Consider the following 13,854-nt stretch of genomic DNA (forward strand, 5'->3'; position numbering starts at 1 on the left):
TGTTTAATTTGCAAGTTTATCACTATATGTTTGGTACCTGAATTTTTCTGGAGAAAATGACACCCTTCATTAACGAATTAAGTCACTAACTATGAATTTTCATAAATTCTCATAATTTCAAATATGGTAACTGTACTTGTAATTAGGTAATTCCCAGTGCAGACACATAAAATAGTTCTGTAACCTTTTGTTATTTACTAACCAACCACTTATCATGTAAATAGAATTTTTAGCTGAACACCTCCAGTAAATTTAAACGATACAGTTTTATAAATACATATGTAATTTCCAAAATTCCGAAGTATTCACATGCCAGTCTTTATATATCAACCCCATCTGCAAAATCAGAAGTCCTCCACTAGTATTTGCACAGGTAACTCCTAGGTAACAAACCCACTCCCAGTAACCACTCAGTTCCCATCACTTAATAAGGTTCGTGTTGATGTCTGAACATGCTTAACATCTCTGTGGCAATACCTGAAATCATATAATAAAGCTGGTGCCTGTAAAGCACTCAGTTAACAATTTCGATGCAACGTTGTGCTCTGTCGAATCAGGATACACAGTGAAAGATATGAAAGCCTGCCCGCCGTCCTATATGCACAGTCAACGTTTCTGTAACATTTCTCTTATCAATAACAGGGCTGTGTGAAATAACTGTACGCACTTCTTTTCTTGTTGCGAGCGTAAAACTCTGTTTATCAGACTGCAATTTGTAGATGTCTTTTCTACCTATGTCACGTGAAGCATGTAATTATGACTTCAAAAGGAACTGTGCTCAAGTGACTGCGTTTTCAAAAACTGTGATTTATGAAAGGATGGAGTGCGTGACGAGTGTTGTCAATGGAACTGTCACTGCACGTATGGACTATCCAGGTGTTTTGAACACAGTGGAGCTAAGAAACTGGTCTTCGTCCCAAAAACGTCAATAATGTGTGAAAAGAACCTAAAAGCAGTGACGTTGCACTCGTCATTGTTTAATATCATTCACTACCCAATAAACATTTTCAGTACCGAGACTGCTAACTTTTGCACTACTGGGAAGGAGGAGAACAAGGAAAAGAAGAATTAGAGACTGTAACTAAGTTAATACCGTTACAAGATGGCTAACTTCCGGTTCATTTGTAAGGTACTGGGAAAATGCAGTTAGTTTACAAAGGAAACTCCTTAAAAAATTTCGTGCCTCCCATCCTAGAATATAGCTGAAGTGTGTGGGACTCGTATCAAATGAGACTAATAGGGGAGAACGAATGGTCCCATGTTTGTTTCTCGAACAGGAGAATGTCACTGCAATGACACAAACCTGAACTGACACACTGACATGCAACTAGTTTCAAGAATGAGTATCAAGTAACAAATCTAAGAACCCACTACGCATCAGTCCCATAGCGACGGCAGAGACAAGGTTAGACCAATTACAGGGCGCAGATACACATTTAAGCAAATATTATTACTGTTTCCAGAATGAGATTTCCACTCTGCAGTGGAGTGTGTGCTGATATGAAACTTCCTGGCAGATTAAAACTGTGTGCCGGACCGAGACTCGAACTCGGGACCTTTGCCTTTTGCGGGCAAGTGCTCTACTGGCTGAGCTACCCAAGTACGACTCACACCCCGTCCTCACAGATTTACTTCTGCCAGTACCTCGTCTCCTACCTTCCAAACTTTACAGAAGCTCTCTGGGAACCTTGCAGAACTAGCCCTTCTGAAAGAAACGATATTGCGGAGACATGGTAGAGCACTTGCCCGCGAAAGGCAAAGGTCCCGAGTTCGAGTATCGGTCCGGCACACAGTTTTAATCTGCCATGAAGTTTCATATCAGCGCACACTCCGCTGCAGAGTGGAAATCTCATTCTGGAAACATCCCCAAGGCTGTGGCTAAGCCATGTCTTCGCAATATCCTTTCTTTCAGGAGTGCTAGTCCTGCAAGGTTCGCAGGAGAGCTTCTGTAAAGTTTGGAAGGTAGGAGATGAGGTACTGGCGGACGGAAAGCTGTGAGGAGGAGGCGTGAGTCATGCTTGGGTAGCTCAGTGGTAGAGCACTTGCCTGCGAAAGGCAAAGGTCCCGAGTTCGAGTCTCGGTCCGGCACACAGTTTTAATCTGCCAGGAAGTTTCATTATTACTGTTCTCCACACACGAATGGAGCGGGAAGTAGCCCTAATAAGTGGTACAATGGAAACAACCTCTGCTGTGCACTTCACAGCAGTGTATTACAGAGTGTTAATGCAGATGTAGAGGTAGATGATTGACTCGTCCTGAAGGAAGAAAATGACATTACCAGACTTTTGGGACAAGAGTATGAGAGGTTGTAGTGAAGAGGGCACTGTGAGCTGTGTGTTCAGTTACATCCCAAATCAATGTGCAGCGACTCATGAGCTGTGGATGTCTTACTTCGTTCATGGAGATCCCTCCGTCCTATGGTAAAACAGACACCTGATGCTGTTCGAGATGTCTTGACTATGTGATGGCATTTCTCAGTAACACAACACAGTAATGGCATTTCGACAAGGAAATTTGCTAACGTACGTGAAGAACAGTAAGCGATTAAACAAACCTTCTGGATTCTTTAGGCAAAAATAGTTACAACATTAAAATGTTTTACTTTTATACTTTTTTACAAGGGGAAAATTTGAAAATCATACACAGCTACTGCTATACTGCCAGCTTCTCTTTCGTACAATTCACCATCTTAGTACCGTGACTCTATTTGTAAAATGTACGAAACATTTTCTTGGGAGAGGTACAGGCGAGTAATATGATTGAAGTCAGAGTGTGTGATGTTGCAGCGACAACCGCTGCAATGCAAGGTAGAAAAGAAGAACTCACAATTGATGTTCGGGGAATTGTTGTGCAAATGCAGCCGCTTCGGATGGTGTAGGAGCGGGAGGACCAGCAAATCGTCCCGCGAAGAGTACTGCCGAAGACTGGTGGTCCACTATGAAGAACATGAACTGACGGTCGGCCTTGAAAATGACTGGGCGCGGTGGCTTTTCATCAACAGAGTCGATCTTCTCCGAAAGAACAGCTGCAAAGAAAGTTACCCAGCAACTTAGCACTTCTCGTTTATGTGAAAACTACATTTAACACTGTCTGACAAAGAGCATCAAATAGAGTCCCTCTCATACAGTCTCCTATTGGCGAGAGACTCACTTTAGATATTCAGGAAATACATTGCAGACAAATTTCAAATTTGTAGAAATGTTGATAGAAATTATGGAAACACGTTTTCCGGAATACAGCACATATGTATGGTGGTGACATTTGTGCACAGAGGCAGTTGTTTCTGTTTGTTATGGAATCAGTCTTCAATAGCCCATTAGCAGTATTGAGTACTCGTCAACGCAACTGGCTAGACGAGCGAGTAAGGTAAATGAGAAGCCATACTGGCTCAACGAGGGCGCGTTGTTCACAGGTGGGTAGTTGAACAAAATGTGTCCCCGATTATCATTGTTGATTATAATGACGGCGTGCACGACCTGTGACAAGGCATTAGGTAAGATCTTATGTCTTTGCCGTCAACGGACAAAGACACAGCAATGCCAGCGACCACAAACATCATGCACTATATAATCAAAAGTATCAAAAATGTTCAAATGTGTGTGAAATCTTATGGGACTTAACTGCGAAGGTCATCAGTCCCTAAGCTTACACACTACTTAACCTAAATTATCCTAAGGACAAACACACACACCCATGCCTGAAGGAGGACTCGAACCTCCGCCGGGACCAGCCGCACAGTCCATGACTGCAGCGCCTGAGACCACTCGGCTAATCCCGCGCGGCAAAAGTATCCGGGCACCTGGCTGAAAATGACTTACAAGTTCGTGGTGCCCTGCATCGGTAACGCTGGAATTCAATATGGTGTTGGCCGACCAGTAGCCTTGATGACAGCTTCCACTTTCACAGGCATACGTTGAGTCAGGTGCTGGAAGGTTTCTTGGGGAATGATAGCCCATTCTTCACGGAGTGCTGCACTGAGGAGAGCTATCGATGTCGGTCAGTGTGGCCTGGCACGAAGTCGGCGTTCCAAAACATGCCAAAGGTGTTCTATAGGATTCAGGTCAGGACTCTGTGCAGGGCAGTCCATTACAGGGATGTTGTTGTCGTGTAACCACTCTGCCAGAGGCCGTGCATCATGAACAGGTGCTCGATCGTGTTGAAAGATGCAATCGCCATCCCCGAATTGCTCTTCAACAGTGGGAAGCAAGAAGGTGTTTAAAACATCCATGTAGGCCTGTTCTGTGATAGTGCCACGCAAAACAAGGGATGCAAGCCCCCTGCATGAAAAACAAGACCACACAATAACACAAATGCCTCCGAATTTTACTGTTGGCACTACACACGCTGGCAGATGACATTCACCGGGCATTCGCCATACCCACACCCTGCCATCGGATCGCCACATTGTGTACCGTGATTCATTACTCCACACAACGTTTTTCCACTGTTCAATATTCCAATGTTTACGCTCCTTACACCAAGAGAGGTGTTTGGCATTTACCGGTGTGATGTATGGCTTATGAGCAGCCGCTCGACCATGAAATCCAAGTTTTCTCACCTGCCACCTAACTGTCAAAGTACTTACAGTGGTCTCTGTCAGTCAACAGAGGAGGTCGACCTGCACACTTTTGTGCTGTACGCGTCCCTTCACGTTTCATCTTCACTATCACATCGGAAACAGTGGACCTAGGGATGTTTATGAGCATGGTAATCTCGCATACAGACGTATGACACAAGTGACACCCAACACCCTCTCTCACGATGTCTAATGACTACTGAGGTCGCTGATATGGAGTACCTGGCAGTAGGTGGCAGCACAATGCACCTAATGTGAAAAACATATATTTTTAGAGGTGTCCGGATACTTTTGATCACATACTGTATGTTTCGTTGCTGCTCCACAAGCGGCAGTACTACGTCACATTATCACTGTCCACGCGTGTCGGCTCCCTGGGGAACTACGAAAATGGAATTACAAGGTGTAACGAAACAGTATGTCCAAAGTTTCAGGAAACGTGCCTTAAATGAAAAGGAAGAAAAAATGTAACATGGACATGGATTCTAAAACGATTTATTTTCTTCTTAGAGGTCAGTTCCTAGAACTCTTCTACATATTAACCATGGGAAACACAGGAAAAGAACGTATCAGCACAATATGACACTCTTCCCTTAATAAAATGTTCAAATGTCATCGATTAGAAAGGATACACGCATAAACGTACCGTTCCATCGATTTTACCGGCGTTCCGTACATAAGAAATTCTAATTGCTCCCACAAATAAGGTCCGGAGAGCATGGCCACGGAATTGTTCCACTTGTACCTATCCGTCCATCACGAAATCTATTATTCTGAAGCCTACGAATGTTAACACTGAAATGAGGAGCTCCATTCTGCACGACGTGCATGTTTTGTCACACTCGTGAAGACATACTCTAGCAAAACAAGTAGATCCTTCTCTAACAAAGCATGGTATGTTTCTCTGCTGAGCCTGGGAGGAAGAACAGACACCCTAACAAACAGTCGACAAAAATGTCGGCCCAAACGTTGACAGAAAATCTATATTGACGAGTGACAATGCACAATTTCGTGAGGATTCTCAACGGCCCATGCGTGATCATTGTGAACATTTACATTACAATGCCAAGTCCCTTTGGACATGCATGCACGCGGCTATATCGTATCCAACCGCCGACGCCGGGCAAGTGACTTTCAAGTAAAATGTCTCACCTATACGGGAATCTACATAGTGGATGTTCCAGTACAGGTAGCATTAGCATGGTTGACGACATGTGCAAGTTTGGGTTTGGCCGTGAGTTGTGCACAGACAGCCAAACGGTAAGGCGACCGCTCACAATTAAACGGGAAATCCTTCTTCGCGTCCCGGTCCGGCACAAATTTTCGTTGCTGCCATTCTATTCTACATCTGATGGTCGCCCGTGTTCGCAACTGCTAAAACATTTAATATATTCCATAGTGGCTGTGGTCGCTACAGTGCCTGTTCCTTTGGACATCCGTGCATGTCCAAAGAAACATTCAATCATAATTCAGAATAACATCGGCACTGCAATACCGTAAATATATTAACAGTTATACCGATTACTTCAGAAATAATAAACAGTTTACTTACTTTTTTTCCATCTGCCTCGTTTTCATTTGACTGCCGCTCATATATTTAGAATTTTGAGAGAGCTGTTTCACTCTGCTACAGAAATATTGTCCGCCCCGGTAGCTAAGTAATAGCCAGCACGGTAGCTCAGCGTGTTCGGCCAGAGGGTTAGCTGCCCTCTGTAATAAAAAACTGAGTCAACGACTCAACACTGAACTTGAACGGGTGTCATGGGACATCCGCAGCGAACAAATGCAACGAACAAAATGAGAACAACAAAAAATTTTAAAAAGTGGTCAGCGCGACAGAATGTCAATCCTAAGGATCCGGGTTCGATTCCCATCTGGGTCGGAGGTTTTCTCCGCTCAGGGACTGAGTGTTGTGTTGTCCTAATCATCATCATTTCATCCCCATCGACGCTCAAGTCGCCGAAGTGGCGTCAAATCGAAAGACTTGCACGCGGCGAATGGTCTACGCGACGGGAGGCCCTAGTCATATGACATTTGCGGAAATATTGTTCGATGAATTGTCAGCTAGTGATTAGATTAGATTAGATTAGATTAGATTAATACTAGTTCCATGGATTATGAATACGATATTTCGTAATGATGTGGAACGAGTCAAATTTTCCAATACATGACATAATTAAGTTAATTTAACAACATAATTAAGTTAATGTAACAACTTTTTTATTTTTTTGATTTTTTTAATTTTTTAATATTTTTTGTTTTTTGTTTTTTTCTTTTTTTCTTAATTTATATCTAAAAATTCCTCTATGGAGTAGAAGGAGTTGTCATTTAGAAATTCTTTTAATTTCTTCTTAAATACTTGTTGGTTATCTGTCAGACTTTTGATACTATTTGGTAAGTGACCAAAGACTTTAGTGGCAGTATAATTCACCCCTTTCTGTGCCAAAGTTAGATTTAATCTTGAATAGTGAAGATCATCCGTTCTCCTAGTATTGTAGTTATGCACACTGCTATTACTTTTGAATTGGGTTTGGTTGTTAATAACAAATTTCATAAGAGAGTATATATACTGAGAAGCTACTGTGAATATCCCTAGATCCCTAAATAAATGTCTGCAGGAAGATCTTGGGTGGACTCCAGCTATTATTCTGATTACACGCTTTTGTGCAATAAATACTTTATTCCTCAGTGATGAATTACCCCAAAATATGATGCCATATGCAAGCAATGAGTGAAAATAGGCGTAGTAAGCTAATTTACTAAGACGTTTATCACCAAAATTTGCAATGACCCTTATTGCATAAGTAGCTGAACTCAAACGTTTCAGCAGATCATCAATGTGTTTCTTCCAATTTAATCTCTCATCAATGGACGCACCTAAAAATTTTGAATATTCTACCTTAGCTATATACTTCTGATTAAGGTCTATATTTATTAATGGCGTCATACCATTTACTGTACGGAACTGTATGTACTGTGTCTTATCAAAATTCAGTGAGAGTCCGTTTACAAGGAACCACTTAGTAATTTTCTGAAAGACATTATTGACAATTTCATCAGCTAATTCTTGTTTGTCAGGTGTGATTGCTATACTTATATCATCAGCAAAGAGAACTAACTTTGCCTCTTCATGAATATAGAATGGCAAGTCATTAATATATATTAAGAACAACAAAGAACCCAAGACCGACCCTTGTGGAACCCCATTCTTGATAGTTCCCCAGTTTGAGGAATGTGCTGATCTTTGCATATTATGAGAACTGCTTATTTCAACTTTCTGCACTCTTCCAGTTAGGTAAGAATTAAACCATTTGTGCACTGTCCCACTCATGCCACAATACTTGAGCTTGTCTAGCAGAATTTCATGATTTACACAATCAAAATCCTTTGAGAGATCACAAAAAATCCCAATGGGTGGTGTTCGGTTATTCATATCATTCAAAACTTGATTGGTGAAAGCATATATGGCATTTTCTGTTGAAAAACCTTTCTGGAAACCAAACTGACATTTTGTTAGTACTTCATTTTTACAGATATGTGAAGCTACTCTTGAATACATTACTTTCTCAAAAATTTTGGATAAAGCTGTTAGAAGGGAGATTGGACGGTAATTGTTGACATCTGATCTATCCCCTTTTTATGCAAAGGTATAACAATAGCATGTTTCAGTCTATCAGGGAAAATGCCCTGTTCCAAAGAGCTATTACACAGGTGGCTGAGAATCTTACTTATCTGTTGAGAACAAGCTTTTAGTATTTTGCTGGAAATGCCATCAATTCCACGGGAGTTTTTGGTTTTAAGCAAGTTTATTATTTTCCTAATTTCAGAGGGAGAAAAGGGTGAGATTTAAATTGAGGATAGAATAACATTGTAGTTTCCAGTGAGGAATGACATAAGAAATAATTATTGACGAAAATTGGGAAATGGCTGAGGCAATACTGAAGAAGAAATAAACAGAACATTAATTTTGAAGTTGTGATTCACTCTCGAAGGTGGATGATGACTTAAAGTTTGTATTTACGGAAATGATGGAAAACCTACATCAGGATACATAGACAGAGGTTTTAACCTCATTCGTCCTGCATGAAAGTCAAGTTGCTAATCAGTGCCCCTCTTTGATCGTCAAATTTTGCAACCTTATTTTTTTTTCCAGTAATCGTTCTTCTGAATGGTTTGATGTGTCCAACCACGATTTCCTTCCCTCTCTTTATCTCAAAATAGTTAGTGCACCCAACGTTTTCCGTTATTTGCTGTGTGTTGTCATGTCTATGTCTTCCCCTACAATTTTGGCACATCTTAACACACATCTCGTCATCCTGTCCTTTCTTCTACTTTCCCCATTGATTCTGCGGAGAAGCAACTCATTTCTAATCGATCCACTTAATTTTTAGCACCCTTCTGTAACTGCATATTTCAAACATTCGATTCTCTTCTTTTGCTGTATTATTACATTTTCCAAAATATTACTGTATGGCATCTAAACTTAAACCTTTCTAGCTACTAACACAAAGCTCTCAGTTTTCCTTTAGTGAGTTCAACTCTCCGAGAGAAACAAAGAGCTCTTTCTTGTCAATCCTAAATTTTTTGTTGTATGCTAAATGTCTTGTAAGTGAGGTCGACCTTGTTCTGTAGCCCCTCCTACACATATTTTCATCATACTTAACCTTTTGGCACAATTGCATTCACCCTAGAAAAACAGTCTCAAGATGATCTTCTTAAAGAATCTGGAATTGAAACCAAGAACCTGAAGACCTGGGGATTTTGACTGATTTTGAAATGCAGTTGTGAATTGAGTTTCGATTTTTTTAAATCTCTGTACAGAGATTGTCTAAAAAGTTACTACAACTATACAGCGATTGCCTTGCTTACTTTGATACGTTTGGAGGAAGTGTTTTTAAAAGAAATTACCTAGTCACCCCACAGACATAGAGAACAGTTCATCTTGCCAATAATGAGTTACCAGGTAATCCCACATGGCTCAGTTGGAGTAACATTGCTAACAAAGTGCCAGTGACCCCATGTCAAACCCCATTCCAAAAAATGATTTCTGCCACGACACTCCACTAAGTAAAAAAGCATTTCATCACTTCACCCTGAAATTCTGATCTAGAATATTTGCTGCCAATTGTTTGGTTTCCTTAATGTTAGCTGATTTCCTTTCTGCTGACATGTAATAGCGTTATCGCTCTATGATTGGTATGGAGTGATGCACTGGAATTCACAATAATAATATTATGTAATTTACGTTACATAATTTCCTTTCTGCAATATGGGGGTAAAGTATAATTGAATACTTCATGGGTACAATCTTGACAGACATAATAGATGTATGAATTAGTACATAAATAATTCATTAACAGTCACAGACACGAATTTATAAAATTCTGGATTGTATCCTTCCCATAATGAGTCTGTGCATGTCACTTTCAGGGATATATCAGAACATTTATGCATTTGATGAACCAAAACAATATGAGCCACTGCTTAATGCCTTAGTTGTCCTCCTTTTAAACGAAATACATCACTGACTCTGCACACCAGAGATCCGACACTTTGTTGGTAGGTCTGTAGAGGTATGTGGTATTAGATGTCTACATAGAGGTCATGTAAATAACGAGCCGCTGATTTGAGTATGCGGTGATGGCGACCGATAGTGACTCAGATGGGTTCCATAGGATTTACACCAGGAGGATTTGGTCGCCAAGACATCGACGTGAGTTCATTATAATGCTCCTCAAACCACGGAATTATATTGCTGAAAGGTGACATCGTCGTTGGGGAGGCATCAAGCATGAAGGGATACAGGCGTGTCTTCGATTACCGCCACAGGTCCCACGCAAGCGCCGGAAAATGTCTCCCATAGCATAACACTGGTCTTACCAGCCTGCTTCCGCGGCGCGCTGCACGTTTCAAGCTGCCGTTCACCTTGATGATGGTGTTTTTGAAGACGATCAGCGACCCAGTGTAGCAAAAATGTGATTCACCTCAAGAGCTGACATGTTTCCGCTGATCGACGCTTGAATACCGATGGTCCCGTGCCCACTGCAATCGTAATTCACGATGCGCTGGGTCAACATGTGAACGCGAAAGGGTAGTCTGCTGCGGAGCTCCCTGTTGAACAGTGTCCTAGAAACGGTGTGCTCCGGAACATTTGTGGGCGCACCAGAATAGTACCCTTTCGGCACGGATGCCAAAGATTACCATCTATCCTACTTTCCACGGCAGACAATCCTCCGAATCCCACGTTCTGTGAAGAGTCATGGACGTCTAACCATTTACCGCCTAGCGGTAACTCACTATCCTTCTACCTCTTTCCGCGCCGAGCGGTTCTAGGCGCTTCAGTCCGGAACCGCACAACTGCTACGGTCGTAGGTTCGAATCCTGCCTCGGGCATGGATGTGTGTGATGTCCTTAGGTTAGTTAGGTTTAAGTAGTTCTAAGTTCTAGGGGACGGATGACCTCAGATGTTAAGTCCCATAGTGCTCAGATCCATTCGAACCATTTTGAACGTACTTCTTTTCGTAGATGCTCACGACAGTAGCACGTGAACATTCGACAACTTTCGCCTTTTTCTAGATACTCTTTCGCAGGCTCTGCATAGTAATAATCTGCCCTTTGTAAAAGTCGCTTTTCTCAATGGATTTCCCGATTTGCAGCCCATGTCTTCGATATGGTAAACTGGAAATGAGCGTTTGGCGTCATTGACCGGGAGGGACCCTTACGGTGCAGGTACGGCCGCCTTAGTGCAGATCTTATTACATTCGACGCCACATTGGGTGACCTGCGCGCCGGATGGGGACGAAATGATGATGAAGACAACACTGTTCACCCCATCCCTGAGTGGAGAAAATCCCCGACCCAGCCGGGAATCGAACCCGGGACCCTTAGGACGGCATTCCGTCATGCTGACCATTCAGCTATCGGGACGGACTTCACTATGGTGATCCCACCCCTGTCGCTCCGCTTACATACTTTTGTTACCGCGTCACGTGCCCGCAACGCCATCAGGTGGCATCCAATGTCACGATGGACAGTCACCATAATGTTTTGGCTTATCAGTGTATGTGCTATCTGTTCTTTCCGGCATGTCCAAAAGAACAGGCAAAATTTGGATCCAGTAGAAACCATGAATTACACACAAAGGAATTACGCACGTTTCCTGCAAGTGGGCTTTGACTTAAATTGACAGGGAGAATTGAAAATTTGTGCCGGACTGTAATGCGAACCTAGGTCTCCTGCTTACTAAGCAGATGCTCTGACCACTAAGCCATCCGGTCACAATTGTCATCGCAGCTGCACCGTCTACCCTATCCACACACTACGAATGTAGTGCCCGTTGCCCAGTATCCTCATTACTTGCAGCATTTTGCTCATTCCCGTAAGAGTTTGAGTCTGGTGTATAAGGCGAAGACATCCAGTGATCTGTTCAAATGGTTCAAATGGCTCTGAGCACTATGGGACTTAACGTCTGAGGTCATCAGTCCCCTAGAACTTAGAACTACTGGAACCTAACTAACCTAAGGACAGCACACACATCCATGCCCGAGGCAGGATTCGAACCTGCGACCGCAGCGGTCGCGCGGTTGCAGACTGTAGCGCCTAGAACCGCTCGGCCACTCCGGCCGGCCCAGTGATCTGTTCAGCGCGAATGCACATCAGACTCGAACTCTTACGGGAATGAGCGAAATGCAACGAGTTTATATATATGTCGCGAGTAATGAGGATAATGGGCAAGGGCCACTATATTCGTAGTGTGCGAATAAGTTGAGAATTTGGCTCTGGCGGGAGGCGTGCTAAGTGGTCAGAGCATCTGCTTGGTATACAGAAGAATTGGGTTCGAATCCCAGTCCAACACAAATTTTCAACTTTCGCCATTGATTTACATCAATGCCCACTTACAGCCAATGTCTGTAACCCCTTTGTGTTTAATCGTGCATTTAATGAATGCTGCGATTATGTATTGAGTTTGGTGGAGCAGTGGAGGGAGGAGGCAAGGGGGAATGATACGGCCTTTTGGTCTTCATTGGTACAGGCTCCGATGATGTCGACATGCATGTCTCATCAAATTTTACGCTGCAGCATTACTTTTCTACATCTACATCTACATCCATACTCCGCAAGCCACCCAATGGTGTGTGGCACTACATAATATCTACGATATTCTTCTATGAATATTACTCTTTTTCACTGATATTATAGCTAGCGCCCAGGGTCCAAATATGGATTTAACTGCACTAACATATCAACACTTGTGCTATTTACTATAGGAACAGTTTAAATAAAGCAAACACTGACGTGAACTTTTTGACTCATAACTTTTGACATCTATTTGTGCGTTTTCTATGATGTTTGATTCTGGGGCTACCTCTTTATCAAAACTTCTGACACATTAACTCTTTCTGCTGGACCGAGAGTCAAACCTGAGATCTTTGCCTTTTGCAGGCAAGTGCTCTACCAACTGAGCTATCAAAGCCCGACTCACAAGCCGCCCTCATAGCTTTACTTTTGCAATTACCTCTCTATATGATCTTACGTGTTTACCTTATACACTAATTTCTTATGCTGACTGTAGATGGAGTGAGCTCATTTGCATTATGTTGACGAAAGGATAACTGCTATCAGTGGTAGAATTATTTATTTATTTTCTATTTTGTTTTAGTCTGTTATCTAGATACAAGAACAAACGAAATGTTGTACATGAATATAATACACAATATTTTACCATAATTTCAAATGTATTGCTATAACTAATAATTATAGTGTTCAGGGAAAAGTAAAATATTACGAAGAGGAAAGTTACTACTCACCATATAGTGGAGATGCTAAGTCACAGATAGGCACAACAAAAAGACAAGTCACAAATAAGCTTTCGGCCATTAAGGTCTTCGTCAGCAACAAACGACACACACACACACACACACACACACACACACACAAGCGCGTACACGCGAACGCAACTCACACACACAACTGTAGTCTCAGTTGCCTGAGACTGCAGTCCTGTGTGAGTTGCATTTGCATGAATGTGTGTGTGAGTGTGTGTGTGTGTGTGTGTGTGTGTGTGTGTGTGTGTGTGTCGTTTGTTGCTGACGAAGACCTTAATGGCCGAAAGCTTATTTGTGAGCGTCTTTTTTTTGTGCCTACCTGCGACTCAGCACTTCCGCTATATGGCGAGTAGCAACTTTACTCTTCATAATATTGTTACATTCCATCCTGGTTTTTCTATTGTTTGAAAATTAAACTATCTACTTCACATGTAAAGTGGTAGTAGTTGATAT

At 42.1% G+C, this 13,854-nt stretch overlaps 1 protein-coding gene across 2 annotated transcripts in view; it reads right to left on the reverse strand.

Annotated features, from left to right (window-relative positions):
• LOC126162940 (leukocyte elastase inhibitor-like) overlaps window positions 1-13,854 on the reverse strand; it is a 210,621-nt gene that overhangs the window by 29,901 nt on the left and 166,866 nt on the right. Inside the window, exon 8 of one of the 2 annotated variants that reach the window (XM_049919771.1) lies at window positions 2,827-3,025. The exons of the other annotated variant lie outside the window; for it this stretch is intronic. Coding sequence (XP_049775728.1) covers window positions 2,827-3,025 — 199 coding nt within the window. The remainder of the gene's footprint in view (window positions 1-2,826; window positions 3,026-13,854) is intronic. 2 annotated transcript variants of the gene reach the window in all.

This window comes from Schistocerca cancellata, chromosome 2 (genome assembly GCF_023864275.1).
Source record: "Schistocerca cancellata isolate TAMUIC-IGC-003103 chromosome 2, iqSchCanc2.1, whole genome shotgun sequence".
Taxonomy (NCBI): domain Eukaryota; kingdom Metazoa; phylum Arthropoda; class Insecta; order Orthoptera; family Acrididae; genus Schistocerca; species Schistocerca cancellata.